Source organism: Muscardinus avellanarius, assembly GCF_963383645.1.
Source record: "Muscardinus avellanarius genome assembly, chromosome: 1".
In the NCBI taxonomy this organism is placed as follows: Eukaryota; Metazoa; Chordata; class Mammalia; order Rodentia; family Gliridae; genus Muscardinus; species Muscardinus avellanarius.
In genome coordinates, this window is record NC_137786.1 from 110,442,172 (window position 1) to 110,457,067 (window position 14,896).

The following is a 14,896-nucleotide window of genomic DNA, read 5'->3' on the forward strand; positions in this document are numbered from 1 at the left end:
GGCCCAGCCTCGCACCTCGGCAGCGACCCTGCCTGACCGGGCTCGGCCCGGGGAGCCGAGTATCGCTCCAAGAGACCGAGAGCCCGGGCGGCCTGGGAGCGCTCGGACAGCGCCGTCCACGGCGCGCACGCCGCCCGCAGCTCCCCGCTGCCAGTCGTCCGCCTCCCGCTCGCTCGCTGGCGGGCCGTCCGGCTTAGTCTCGGCTCCGGCCTGGACTCCGAACCGAAGCCGGGGTCTCCAGAAGCCCTCCGCGGCCCCGCAGCGCCGCGACTCCCGCGGACGAGGCGGGAGGGCGGGGCCTGCGTCACGTGGCGCGCGCCGGAAGCGGCGGCCCGGGCGGCGGCGCCGGAAGTGGCGCGCGGCCGTACAACCCTCATGGCGGCCGCCGCCGCTCGGGAGCGTCCCGCTGGTGACTGAGCTGCGAGCCTGGCGGGCGTGTGCCGAGCCCTGGCCCGGCCTCCGCGTGCCCCGGGCTCCGCAACCCTGATGCTGCGCGGGCGCTGAGCCCGCCCCGGCCGGGACAATGGTGAAGTACTTCCTTGGCCAGAGCGTGCTCCGAAGTTCCTGGGACCAAGTGTTCGCTGCCTTCTGGCAGCGATACCCGAATCCCTATAGGTACGTGGCCCCGGGAATGCAAATCTCCTCACCTCGCTATTTGGAGATCGATGCCCCAAGGTAGTGGGGCCGCGAAGGACTCGACATCGAGTCCGGCATGAGGGATCTCCGGAACCTTGGTGAGCTTTAGGGTAGGAAGACTTCATCGGGAAAACGGCCACGCTCGGCCTGAAAGATCCTAGAAGGCGGCCGGACAGGGTGGCGATTTATTTGAGGCCCTAGTCGCTTAGAATGGTTAGACAGGAAGAGGCAGCGGCACTGGAGTTTGGGAGGGATCTTCGGGTGGAAAATCCAGGCGTTTGCCTACTCGTCTGTCCAGAGGTGCAGCAAATCATGAGGTCCAGCTTCGCTGAACGGTCCAGGAATCCAGGTCAGGGAGGAGGCGGCAGTTGGAATTTGCCCTGGGTACTGGAATTTGTTCAAGGTACTCTTAGATAGGAACTGCATGCACCAAGATTGTAGGAAGGCATGACCTTGGGGGTTCCAGATGAGAACCCCAGGTGGCCGTCTTTCAGGGGCAGGCTTCTGAGGGTCCCTTTCATTCTGATACTTGTAGTAAACATGTCTTGACGGAGGACATAGTCCACCGGGAGGTGACCCCTGACCAGAAGCTCCTGTCCCGGAGACTCCTGACCAAGACCAACAGGATGCCCCGCTGGGCAGAGCGACTGTTTCCTGCCAACGTTGCTCACTCAGTGTACATCCTGGAGGACTCTATTGTGGACCCACAGAATCAGACCATGACCACCTTCACCTGGAACATCAACCACGCCCGGCTGATGGTGAGATCTCCCTTGGTCTCCCCGCAAAGTAGATTGTCGTGGTTACTGAGAAGTAGTGGCTACAGGGAACAACCTCAAATTATTTTCATTTTAATTGTTTAGTCTGTGGACTTGTCCTGTGACTCACTTATACAATGGAGAAGGATACCCATTTTACAGAGTTGTTGGAAGTACTCAACATAAAGTACAATGGCAAACCATGCACCGTGGCCCAGGTCTGTAATCCCAGGACTTGAGGTGCTGAGACAGGAGGATCATAGGTTCTGAACAGCCTCAGCATACTCCTGAGGTCCTCTACAACTTAGACCATTTCAAAATAAAAATAAAAAATAGGGTGGGGGGTGTGCCTCAGGTAAAATGCTTTAGGTTCAGTCCCCAGTGCCCCCCCCACACACACACACACAGAATAGAACACGTACAAGTTGGGCCCACAAGAGTGATGCTGTGGGAGAAAAGGGAGTGGTTTTCAGAATGGGGTCCATCAGCCGGGCGTGGTGGCGCACACTTGTAATCCCAGCATTCAGGATGCTGAGACAGGAGGATCACGGTTCATGGACAGCCTCAGCTACTTAGTAAGGTCTCTTGCAACTCAGTGAGACCCTGTCTCAAAGTAAGAGTAAAAATAGGGCTGGGGATGTCACTCAGAGGTAGAATGTCCCTAGGTTCCATCCCTAGTGCTGCAAAAATAAAAAATAGAGTGGAGTCCATCGAGTCCAAAGGTGGTATGGACATGCCTCAGCAGCTTAAGCTCCTCATTTGACTGGAGGACTTTCACATTTATCCTTCTCAGAGATTTCTGCCTGAGATTTAGAAAGATGGAGTTCCATGTACCTGTGATCTGTTATCGTGTGTGTGTGTGTGTGTGTGTGTGTGTGTGTGTGTGTGTGTGTGTTTGTGTTTACTGGGGATTGAACCTAGAGGCATTCTACTCTGAATTACACCCCCAGCCCTATTTTATTTTTATTTGGAAACAGGTCTTACTAGGTTGATGAGAGTCTCACTACTTGCTGAGGCTGTCCTCAAACATGTGACCCTCCTGTCTCAGCCTCACAAGTACTGGGATTACAAGTGTGCGCCACCATGCCCAGCTTGATCAGTTGCCTATTTTATTTTATTTATTTATTTGTCTGTTTTGTGGTACTAGAGGTGGAACCCAGGGACTTTTACCTCCGGGCTATACTCCCAGACCTATTTATTTGGAAACAGGGTCTCACTAAATTGCTGAGAGCCTCACTAAGTAGCTCAGGCTGCCTCCAAGCCTGTGTGATCCTCCTGTCTCAGCCTTCCCAGCGCTGGGATTACAAGCATGTGCCACCACACTTGGCTGGGTTGCCATTTTTAAAAGTTTGAAAGCGGGGTGTGGTGGCACACGTCTGTAATCCCAGTTATTGGGAGGCTGAGACAGAAGGATCACAGGTTCAAAGACAGCCTCAGCAACATAACATGAGTCACCAACCTAGTCAGATCCCTGTTTCCAAACAAAACATAAAAAGGGCTGGGGGGTAGAATGTTTCTATGACTCAATCTCTGGTACCACATGCAAAACAAGTTTGGAAATGACTGGTTTAAAAACTATTCCATGCAGCCGGGCATGGTGGCACACGTTTGTAATCCCAGCATTTGGGAGGCCAAGACCAAAGATCGCGGTTCACAGACAGCCTCAGCTACTTAGTGAGGCCCTCTGCAACTTAGTGAGACCCTGTTTCGAAATAACGAATAAAAAAATAGGGTATGGGATGTGGCTTAGAGCTCAAATGCCCCTGGATTCTATCCCCAGACCTGTAAAAAAAAAAAAAAAACTATTCCATGCCAGGCGTGGTGGGGCACTACCACAGCATTTGGGAGGCTGAGACAGGATTGCGGTTCGTAGACAGCCTCAGGTACTTAGCGAGGCCCTTTGCAACTCAGATTCTGTTTCAAAATAAAGAATAAAAAATAGGGCCAGGGGTGTAGCTCGGAAGAATGCCTCCCTGGGTTCTAACCCCAGTGCCACAAAAAAAGAAAAGAAAGGCAGGTTCGAGGCCAGCCTCAGCTTCTTAGTGAGGCTCTCCACAACTTAGTGAAACCTGTTTCAAAATAAAGAATAAAACGGGATGGGAGTATAGCTCATAGGTACAATGCAGTATTCCAAGCCAGGGGTGGTGGCACGTGCCTGTAATCCCAGTACCTTGGAGGCTGAGATAGGAGGATCACAGGTTTCCTGCCAGCCTCAACAACTACTTTGCAAGGATCTCCTCAACTTAGACCTAAAATAGGTATGGGATATAGTTCTGAAGTAAAAGGACCCCAGGTTAAATCTCCAGTAAAACACACACACACACACACACACACACACACACACACACACACACGAAACATTACACAGTATTTTCTCATATGGACTTTCAGGGGAAAAAAATTTTCCCCAGTACTGGAGATGGAACCCAGGTGCATTCTACCTCCGGGTTATACTTTGAGCCCTGTTTTTTATTTTGAAATAGGGTCTTAGTAAATTGCAGAGCGCCTCACTAAGTAGCTGAGGTTGGCCACAAACCTGTGACCCTCCTGTCTCAACCGCCCAAGTACTAAGATTACAAGCATGCACCACCATGCCTGACTAAGAGCTTTTTTTTTTTTTTTTTTTTTTTTTTTTTTGGTGGTACTGGGGATGGAACCCAAGAGCATTATACCTCTGAGTGACACCCCCAGCCCTGTTTTTCTTTTATTCTTTCTTTTGAAAAAGGGCCTCACTAAGCTGAGGCTGGCCATGAACCACAATCCTCCTGTCTCAGCCTCCCAAATGCTGGGATTACAAGCATGCGCCACCATGCCCAGCTGGTAAGAGAATTCTTTCTCAGCTTATCTTCAGAGTAATTTTGAGAGGTGGGTATTACTTAATTGCACAGAGAGAAGTGAGGCTCAGAAGTGTCCTATAAGGTCACAAAGTAAGTAACCCCTTTCTCTGCCCAGCACTGTCTAACCACCTCTTAGCCAGGTGTGGTGGTATACCCTTGTAATCCCAGTACTTAGGAGGCTGAAACAGGATTGCAGGTTCATGGCCAGCCTCCTCTATTTAGTGGGGCCCTCGTCAATTTAGTGAAATCCTGTTTAATTAAAAAAAAAAAAAAAAACGGGCATGGTGGCAGACGCTTGTAATCCCAAAATTTGGGAGGCTGAGACAGGAGGATCACAGTTCGTGGACAGCCCCTGCTACTTGTAACTCAGCTTCTTGCAACTCTGTGAGACCCTGTTTCAAAATAAAGAATAGAGTCGGGCATGGTGGCGCACTCTTGCAATCCCGGTACTTGGGAGACTGAGACAGGAGGATCTAGGTTCACGGCCAGCGTGAGCTACTAAGGCCCTCTGCAACATAGTGAGACCCTGTTTCAAAATAAAGAGTAAAAAATAGGCAACTGGGCATGGTGGCACACGCTTGTAATCCCCGCGCACGGAAGGCTAAGACAGTAGGATCACACAAGTTCAAAGCCAGCCTTAGCTACTTAGGCTCTTGGCAACTTAGTGAGACCCTGTTTCCAAATAAAATATAAAATAGGTGTGGGAGTATAGCTCAGAGGTAGAAAGCCTCTGGGTTCCACCCCCAGTACCACCAAAAAAAAAAAAAAATAGGGCTGGGGGTGTAGCTCAGAGGTTGAGTGCCTCTGAGTTCAATTCCCAGTACTGTAAACAGAAAAATATAAAGAAAGAATAAAAAATAGGGCTGGGGGTGTACCTCAGGAGTAGAATGCCCCTGGGTCCCATCCCCAGAACCACAAAACAGAGAGAGAGAACCACCACTTGGTCAATTTCAAAGGCAGTGATCTTTTTCAAAAGTGTTGGGAAGTAGTTGTCCACTTCTCTGATAATGAGAGCTATGATAATTGTCAGACATCATTTTTATGTGGATTCTCAGGAAGCTTGGCCATTGCAGTGGATGGGTGGCAAGAGTACACACAGTGTACATGTCTGGACACAGAGGCTTCAAACAAAAGCCCAGGGTTTTGCTGGAAGGCTCTTTACTGATCCCAAGAGCCAGGTGCCCTCTACTTATTTTAAGGGTGAGGAGAGATTTTTTGTTGTTGTTTTTGTGGTACTGGGGATAGAGCCCAGGGGCCTTGTACCTCTGGGCTACACCCTCAGATCTTTGCTATTTTTTTATTTGGAAACAGGTCTCACTAAATTGCTGAAAGCCTAAGTTGCTAACACCTGCTTCAAACCTACACTCCTCCTGTCTTGTAATCCCAAGCAAAGCATGCATCTGGCTGAGGAGAGAGGTTTTAGAGGGCAAAATAGTGTTGTTTATGGCCTTCTTTAAATGCCAGCTGCAATAAAAGGAAGGAATGAGTTTTCATTTTGTCACTTCCCCTTGTGAAAGCAAGCAGATGAGCTGGGCATGGGGGCACGGGCTTCTAGTCCAAACTAATCAGTTTGCTAAAGTGGGAGGATTGCTAGAACCCAAAAGTCCAAATCTGTGTGTTGGGAAGGTGAAAAACTCCTCTTGGATGTGCTGGCCTGACTCCCTACACAGGTGGTGGAGGAACGATGTGTTTACTGTGTGAACTCCGACAACAGCGGCTGGACTGAAATCCGCCGGGAAGCCTGGGTCTCCTCTAGTTTATTTGGTGTCTCCAGAGCTGTTCAGGTGAGCAGTGTTATGGGGCAGTTGTGGTTTCAAGGCCCGGAGCTTTTAGCATGGATGCTGGGCTGGGAGTCAGTGGGTTCCCTTCAATCTTTCAACAGGAATTTGGTCTTGCCCGATTCAAAAGCAATGTGACTAAGACTATGAAGGGTTTTGAATACATCTTGGCCAAGTTGCAAGGTGAGAGCTCTGGGCACTGCATGGCAAGACCTCATCTGGAGAAGCTGAGTCAGGTCCTGGATCCTGGACCGGTTGTTTTCCTACTCTGAGCCTGGGACTTTGCGGGAGGGGCATGCCATCCTTCCAAAGCAGCATGGCCTGTACCATGTGGCTGTTGGGGTGGGGCCACGAGTATAGGTGGATCTTCTTGGCATTATCTGAAGCCAGCCCCTGCCCTTTGCTACAGGTGAGGCTCCTTCCAAAACACTTGTTGAGACAGCCAAGGAAGCCAAGGAGAAGGCAAGGGAGACAGCACTGGCAGCTACAGAGAAGGCCAAGGACCTGGCCAGCAAGGCCGCCACCAAGCAGCAGCAGCAGCAGCAACAGCAGCAATTTGTGTAGCTGGCCTGGGCCACTGCCACCGCCCACTAGCCAGCATGGCTCGGCTTCCTCTGCCCTCTTCCTCTTACTGTACTTTATTATTAAAAATCAACTTCCAGGCCTTTCTCCTGTCTGGGTGGTGGGTAGGAATTGGTGTCCTGTTCAGCATCTGCTGTACACAAAGCATGATATCCATGTCTGAGCCCAGCTTATCCCCCATTGGGCAGCTGACTACAGGCAGAGAGGTGTGGGACTTGCTCAGGGTCACAGGGAGCATCCAGGTAAAGCGGTAATAAGCGACAGACTGTAAGCTCCATGTGGGCAAGGCTTTTGCTTTTCTCTGATGTGTCCCAAGTACCTGGAACAATTTCTAGCACATAACAGACACTCAATAAATATTTGTTGAATTCATTCAGCCCCAGCTCTGGAATCAGAAAGCTTTGATTTGGATTTTTTTTTTTTTTTCCTCCTGTTGTACTGGGGATTGAACCCAGATACATTCCACCCAACCCTTTTTAATTTTTGTTTTGAAGTAGGGTCTTGCTAGGTTGCTGAAGCTGGTCTTGAACCTGTAATCCTCCTTTGTCAGCCCTCCAAGTACTGGGATTACAGGTGTGCTAGTTTGGATCTTGACTTCATTGTTTCCTGGCTTGGACCTCAGGCAAGGTACATCCCTGGGCCGCAGTACCAGGCAGAACTGCCTCGGAGCTGTGAAGATTGACCGCCGCAGCACAGTTGGTGGTCTTGTTTCCTCTTTTCCAGTTGTGGCTGGGACTTCTCCATTTTCATCAGGCAAGACCATGGACAGGGGAAGTTATGAAAAAGGTTTTTAATGAAAATGCTGTACAGTATATGTGGGGCAAGGCCAGGGGCCTTGTCCGGGAAGGAGTATGACAGTCCAAGAGGTTTCCTGCCCCTACAGGCAGGGGCAGCAGAGCCAAGTGCTACAAAAATGCCCGGAAGGGTGGCCCAGGCCCAAGCCGAGTGCCCTGTGGTGCTCTAGAGACATCCAGGCAGCTCCTCCCACAGGAGGGATTGCCAGGCAGCCAGCAGCACAGTCTGGGGAGTACCTGTTCAGGAGCGAGGGTCCTTCAAGTCCACTCCAACAAGTGGCTCCAAGCCGCCTCAGCTTGGGGAGGGCTCCTGGCTGGCTGGCTCAGCCCTGCCTGAGCAGAGGGCAGCTGGGGCAGCAAGCATCATAGCCAGGTGCTGGCGCTGTGTGAGTAGCTGTGCTCCTGGCCTGCACTGAAGCCCCGCAGCAACTCCGCCTCACTCCCAAACACCAGGCTTTCCACATCCACCTCCAGCTCCTCTGCAGGGGAGGGGGTCTGGTCAGAAGCCCTGGCCCACCCCACAGCCCACTGCCCCTCAACTGCAGGGCACTCACCTTGGTCTGAGTCGGAGCGCTCAGAGGAGAGGCCTGAAGAGTCCAGGCTGTCTGCTCGCAGCCGCTCCCGCTCGCCCACACCTGGCAGTCCCCGGAGCTGGTCCAGCTGCCGCTGCAGGCTCTGCTGCTTACTGCGCAGCTTCTCCTTGAGCCGCTGTGCACGCTGCTCCTGCTCCTCCAGCTTCTGCAGAGCCCATAGGAGGAGAGGCAATCAAGACTGGGGTGAAGAGGACTGTGGCACCCTAGTGAGCGCACACTGGCTCAAACCCCGTTCCTTTTTTTTATGGTGCTGGAGATTGAACCCAGGGGTATTCTACCTCTGAGCTATACCTCCTGTCCAGTTTTTTATTCATTTTAAAACAGTGTTTCACTAAGTTGTGGAGGGCCTCACTAAGTAGCTGAGGCTGGCTGTGAACTGTGATCCTCCTGTCTCAGCCTCCCAATTGCTGGGATTATAAAGGTGCACACCACGCCCTGCTTCCTTGTTTCTTTGTGTGGGGGGCGGGGGTGCTGAGGATGGAACCCAGGGGCATTCTACCTCTGAGCTATACCCCTAGCCCAATTTTTTTTTCTTTTGAAATAGGGTCTCACTGAGTTGCAAAGGGCCTCACTAAGTAGTCAAGGCTGGCAGAGAACCGCAATCATCCTGTCTCAGCCTCCCAAATGCTGGGATTACAAGTGTGCACCACCATGCCCAGCTTCATTTCTTTATTTTTTTAGAACTGGGGATGGAACCCAGGGGCGTGCTATCTCTAAGCTATACCCTCAGCCCTATTTTTTATTCTTTATTTTGAAACAGGGTCTCACTGAGTTGTAAAGGCCCTCACTAAGTAGCTGAGGCTGGCTGTGAACTGCGATCTTCCTGTCTTAGCCTCCCAAATACTGGGATTACAAGTGTGCGCCACCACGCCTGGGCCCCCATTTCTTTAAGAAAGGCTGGAAGCTATATTTTTTCATGTCAATATTATGTTTCATGTCAAATGTATATTTTTCATGTCAAATTCAATAGCCTGGACTCTTCAGGCCTCTCCTCTGAGCGCCCCGACTCAGACCAAGGTGAGTGTCCTGCAGTTGAGGGGCAGTGGGCTGTGGGGTGGGCCAGAGCTTCTGACCAGACCCCCTCCCCTGCAGAGGAGCTGGAGGTGGATGTGGAAAGCCTGGTGTTTGAAGTGTTGCCAACTGAGCCGGGCATGGTAGTACATGCTTGTAATCCCATTATTTGGGAGGCTGAGACTGGAGGACTGCGGTTTGTGGACAGCCTCAGCTACTTAGTGAGGCCCTCCACAACTCAGTGAGACCCTGTTTCAAAATAATAAAAAATAGGGCAGAGGGTGTGGCTCAGAGGTTGAATGTCCCTGGGTTCCATCCCCAGACCTGCAAAAAAAAAAAAAAAAAAAAAAAAAAAAAAGTGTTGCCAACTAATTAAAGTTGTTAGAAACACTACTGAATGAACAAAGGCTGCCCCTTTAACTCCTGGGTGGAATTCTCCCAGGAGAGCTAGACTTGGTGACTCACCCTATGAGTACTTGGGAGTCTGAGACGAAAGATTGCAGGTTGAAGCCTCAGTAAGTAGTGAGACTCAGCAACCTAGCAAGACTCTGTTTCCAAATAAATAGGGTTGGGGTGTAGATCAGAGATACAATACCCCTGGGTTCAATCCCCAGCAACACACACACACACACACACCCCTACCTCCCAGGAGCCTAATCCTTAAGCATTACTCTTCTCTTCCCCTCCCCAACCAAGCTCTGCCAGCCCCAAAGTTCGGCATCTGGAAGGCCAAGGGCTCTTCCATGCACAACCCTGAGTGGGTAAAAGCCTGTGTTTAGTCATTCAACAATAAGGGGAGAGTAGGCAAAGGCATACTTGGACAGGGTATAGAAGGATGAGTAGGAGCCACCTAGACAACGGGTGGGGAGGCAACACCAAGACAGAATGCATGGAAGTTCAGGTTTTCCTATGGCAGGTGAAGAGAGGCTAGCCCCCGAAAATCTAGTCTAGTGGTAAAGCTTTGAGACTCAGGGAATAAGGAACTGAGGCTGTGTCCTGTCAGTAGCCCTGTCAGGGTTTTCAGGTAGAGATGAGCCTGGTCAGATCTGTGTATGGCAAAGATCACTGAAGCAATAGAAGAAATCCCAGTGAAGCCCAAATAGGAAGCAGGGAGGCCAAGGAGGAGGCTGGTGTATATTAGCCCAGGAGGGGGTGATGGGACTTCAAGGAAGGGGTGATCCCCAGGCCCTTCCCAGGGGCCAGCCAGCACCTGAGGGGCATGTGTCATCAACCTGAGAACCAGGCTAGGGAAGATGCCTGTGCAAAGCAAGAGCCCGCACACCTGCCAGAGTGTCACTCAGCCACATTGAGGGTGACAGCAAGCACCTATGAGACAGTGTACACTGCTGGTTTGCTGGATGGCACAGGGATCTGTGCCAGCCACAGCACCTAGACTGGGTCAGAGAGAGCAGGTGCTCGGTAAATATGTGTTGAAGAATGCGAATCAGAGGGCCTACACCTGTGTCCTGGATCTGCCTCTCATCAGCTGTGCCACCTGGCTCTTAACCCAGCTCTCAGCCCCCTGTCAAAAGGGCCAGGAGGACAGGACCTCTATTGTTTCCTACTCCTGTCCACTAGGAGGCACGCAGTGCAGCCCAGGTAGAGGCAGGGACCCTGGAAAGCTCAGCCACTGGCTCCTCTCAGTTCTTTCCCCATCCTGATCTCTGGAGCAGCCTCCCAGAGGGACATCAGAATGATAGCCCAGAGCAGGAAGCTTTGAAGGATGGGAGTAGGGGAGAGAGGAGACCAGCCTGTACAATCAAGACTCTGTTATATATGACTTATCAGACAGTCTTTTCACTAGCCATCCCCCCCGCCCCAGCAGAGGAGGAAATGGAAGTACAAACAGGTTGAGTGACTTGCCCAAGTTCTCAAGGCTGGGACCTATGTATAATAGCTGTAGCCTCAGAGCTGAGTTATCCTCTGCTTTTCTTCCCATTTAGTAGATCTGGAAACTACAAGCACAGAGATCTGTCCCAAGTCAAAGTTGAGCTGTGTGTGGCCCTTTCCCTAGCTCCGCCCAGGTCCCCCAGTGGAGTGCCTGGTGGTCCCCCCCTACCTGGATGTGCATCCTGGCACGGCGCAGCAGGCTCAGCGTGGTATATCGGGCACAGTCAGCCCCCAGGGGCATCTGCTGCTTCAGCTGCTCCAGGCACCGCTTCAGCTGGGCCCTCCTGTGGGGGAAGGGTGCAGAGGACAGTGCCAACCCCACCTCACCAACCAGAGGGATAACAGGGAAGGCAAGATCAGAGGGAGGTGGTTCCTGCGGCCTAGCGTGTCAGGGCTAGGGTGAGACTCACCTGCGCTTCTCCAGCTCGTTGTGCACAGACCTGCCAATACCAGGAGCATGAGGTGAGAGGCTGTCCACTAGAGCCCACACCCTTAGCCCCAGAGCCCCCAAGGCTCAAAACTCACTAGAGAAGTCTGCCCTAAATAAGCCCCCTGTGGGGAACTTGTGTGGTCCCAGGCACCAGAGCCCCTAGGTAGGGAAGCAATGAATCAAAGATACGCACACACAGCCAAACACCAATATATGTTATGGGGGTCTACAGGAGGCTATCCTGCCAAGCAGCCAAGAATGGAGAAAGAATGCCGGGCGTGGTCGTGCACACTTGTAATCCCAACATTCGGGAGACTGACACCGAGGATCACAGTTCGCAGACAGCCTCAACTACTTAGTGAGGCCCCTTGTTTCAAAATAAAGAATAAAAAATAGGGCAGGGGGTGTAGCCCGGAGATCAAATACCCCTGGGTTCCATCCCCAAACCCACAAAAAAAAGGGGGGGCGGGCCGGCATGGTGGCGCACGCTTGTAATCCGGGTGCTTGGGAGGCTGAGACAGGAGGATCATGCAGGTTCAAAGCCAGCCTCAGCTACTGAGTGAGGCTCTCAGCAACTTAGTGAGACCCTGTTTCCATATAAAATATAAAATAGTTCTGGGAGTATAGCCCAGAGGTAGAAAGCCTCTGGGTTCCACCTCTAGTACCACCAAAAAAAAAAAAAAAAGGAGAAAGAAAGCAGTCAAGCACAAAATAGGAGTTTCCCACAGAGGATAGCGAAGGGAAAGCATATGCAGAGTCAAGGCACAGATTAAAGGGTGAGGAGGTATGAAGTTTAGAAGTAGGAGTGAGCCAGGCGTCGTGCACACGACTGATCCCAGTACTTGGGAGGCTGAGACAGGAGGATTGCAGGTTCAAGGCCAACCTCAGCTACTTAGTGAGACCCTGTTTCAAAATAAAAGAATAAAAAATAGGGCTGGGGGTGCAGCTTGGAGGAAGAATGCTCCTGGGTTCCATCCCCAGTACCACACACACAAAAAAAAATAAAAATAAAAAAATAAAAAATAGGGCTGGGGGAGTAGCTCAGAGGTAGAATGTCCCTGAGTTCCATCCCCACCAGTACTGCAAAAAAAAAAATTTTTTTTAATTTAAAAAATTAAAAATTAAGTGCGAGTGTGCAGGGCATGGTAAGTGCACACTTATAACCTAGTACCTGGGAGGCTGAGACAGGAGGACTGCAGTTTGATAACCTCAGCAACTTAGGCCCTTCTGCAACTTAGTGAGACCCTATTTCAAAATAGAAAATAAAACAGGGCTGGGGGTGTAGCTCAAAGGTAGAATGTCTCTGGGTTCAATACCCAGCCTCTCTCACATACACACACACATATAAAAAATTAAAAAAAGAAGTATGACTAGAAGCAGAATCCAAATCTATCTCGTTCACACTTCCTGGCACATCAAAGGTGCTCAAGAGGTAGTTTTTTGTTTTGTTTTGGGTATTGGAGATTGAACCCAGGGGCATTCCACATGCCAGTTACACCCCCAACCGTTTTTTAGTTTAAAACAGTCTAAGTTGTTGGGGCTGGCCTTCAACCTGGGATCCTCCTGTCTCGGCCTCTCAACTACCTAGTATCACAGGCGTGGGCCACCACACCGGGCTAGAAAGTAGTCCTTGAGTGAACGGAGATGTCTGTCCGGGGATTGGGCGGGTGGTAAGAGGGGTGTGAATGCCTCCGAGAGCCAGAAGATGCAAGCAACAAGGAGGAAGTAAGCAGAGGAGGGGCCGATGAGGGACAGCGCCCACCCACCCCACCCGGCGCCCCCCATCCGCCCTTACCGCCCACTGTCCAGCGGGCCGGGAACTTGCGGGGGTCGCTTCCTCTTCCTGTGGACGGGGCCAGGACTCCGGTGTGGGCACAGGGACGCGTAACCATGCTCCGCCTCTGCCAGAGAGAGCCCCCCCGCCCCCGGCCCGTGTCAGGCTAGCGCTGGACCCAGTCCCTGGCACGCCACGGTCAAGGAAGCGCTTCTGGCGCCAGCGCCATTTCCTAATCCTCTCTGCCACACCGCCTGCAAACCCCTCTTGAGTGCGGGGCAGGGGCGCCCCGGGGGTACTGCTCTGGAGCCAGGCATCGTTCAAGCTGTGAGCCAAGTTCAGTCCAGGCCAGTGTCATAAAGGTCGCCGCGCGGAGTCTGACTCGGGTCCTTCCTCACCTTTCTCGCGGCGCTCCAGGAACTCGGCTGCCTGCAACAAAACCTGAATGCTGCTGGCCACGGGCTCCATGTCGGCCACAGCCGGCGGCGGGCGGGCCCAGGGCGCCGGCCCGAGGAACGCCGCCCCACTTTTGTTACAGCGTAACTGACACAGAGTAACAAACACAGAGGCCGGCCCCGCCCCGGCGCCCCGCCCCGGCGCCCCGCCCCGGCCCCGGCGGCGCAGCCCACCTCGCCGCCGCCCCCCGGCCCGCCAGCGGACCCCTGCGCGGGCGCCCCGTCTCGCCGCCTCGCTTAGTGACCCCGCAGGTTGCTTGCGCCCGTGGGCCTCAGTTTCCAGCCCCTGCACAAAGAACGGCGCTGCAGGAGCCGAGCGCCGTCCCGGAGGCCCGGGATCGGCCGCTGCACGTGGGCGCCGGCGGGGCCGGGCCGGCCGGAGCCGCTCGCCCATTGGCTGGCTGTCTGACTGCGCTCCTGGGCGTCATCTTCGAGGCGGGGCCAGGGAGCCTCCGAGGCACGATTGGTCGGCGCGAGGCCCCGCCCTCCGCCCTGCTGATCAACAGGTTCAGGCGGGAAAAGAACCAGGTTTCAAATTTGAAAACCCCAGCGATGAGGGCGGGGTTGCGCGGGAACGGGACCGCAATGCGCAGGCGCTGGCGGGGGATCCAGCCCCAGCTCTGGCTCCGCGGCTCCCAGGTCTGTCCCTACTCCTCCGGGCCATCTGCCCCCATAGGCTACTGTGGTGTCGAATGGGAATAATCTGGCTCCTGTTCATCTGCGGAGACACTAGGGACACTATTGTTGCCACAGAAACTTCAGTAGGGTGACAGCTTCCCAAACGAGCCCGTACTCTGGAAGCACGCCATCTGGCTTTTTTTTTTTTTTTTTTTTTTTTTCTGTACTGGGGATTGAACTCAGGGGCATTCTACCTCCGAGCTACACCCCACCCTTTTAAAATTATTATTATTCTTTATTTTGAAACAGAGTCTCACCGAGTTGCAAAGGGCCTCACTAGGTAGCTGAAGCTATCTGAGAACCCGTATCCTCCTGTCTCAGCCTCCCCAATGCTGGGATTAGGAGCGTGCGCCACCACGCCCGGCTCTGGCTCTTTAGCAAGTCCTGAGTCCTGGAGTCCATGGAGCCGAGTTCTTCTCCTGTCACCGCTGACTCCCAGGGACAGTGTTGTTGAAGGATCAGAGCCAACGCCTATACAGTGCCGGGTATACAGTATGAACCAGCCTCCGTCTCTCAAACCGCTTCAACTAGAGGGATTCCAGTTCGCCCCTGGTTGTTTTATGCAGTCAGTCCATGAGCCTTTTTTTTTTTTTTTTCCCCCAGTACTGGGGATGGAACCCAGGAGCATTCTACCTCCGAGCTACACTCCCAGCCCTATTTTATTCCTAATTTTTATTTTG

General features: G+C 52.6%; 2 protein-coding genes across 5 annotated transcripts; one reads left to right on the plus strand and one right to left on the minus strand.

Moving 5' to 3' along the window:
- Window positions 1-523: 523 nt before the first annotated feature.
- PRELID1 (PRELI domain containing 1) lies at window positions 524-6,573 on the plus strand (the record flags this gene model as incomplete). 2 transcript variants are annotated; one of them, XM_080705868.1, is made up of 5 exons in its annotated part: window positions 524-615; window positions 1,172-1,397; window positions 5,902-6,015; window positions 6,114-6,192; window positions 6,419-6,573. In XM_080705868.1, the coding sequence occupies 5 exons, from the start codon at window positions 524-526 to the stop codon at window positions 6,571-6,573; spliced, it is 666 nt and encodes a 221-aa protein (XP_080561994.1). The 2 variants fall into 2 exon arrangements, with proteins under 2 accessions (XP_080561994.1, XP_080561995.1); XM_080705869.1 differs by having other exon boundaries at window positions 6,452-6,573.
- A 1,175-nt stretch (window positions 6,574-7,748) lies between these two features.
- Window positions 7,749-13,551, minus strand: MXD3 (MAX dimerization protein 3; the record flags this gene model as incomplete). Of its 3 annotated transcripts, XM_080712587.1 has the most annotated exons (6): window positions 7,749-7,864; window positions 7,940-8,123; window positions 11,049-11,163; window positions 11,290-11,319; window positions 13,105-13,210; window positions 13,482-13,551. In XM_080712587.1, the coding sequence occupies 6 exons, from the start codon at window positions 13,549-13,551 to the stop codon at window positions 7,749-7,751; spliced, it is 621 nt and encodes a 206-aa protein (XP_080568713.1). The 3 variants fall into 3 exon arrangements, with proteins under 3 accessions (XP_080568713.1, XP_080568714.1, XP_080568712.1); XM_080712588.1 differs by lacking the exon at window positions 11,290-11,319; XM_080712586.1 differs by having other exon boundaries at window positions 7,749-8,123.
- Window positions 13,552-14,896: the final 1,345 nt, after the last annotated feature.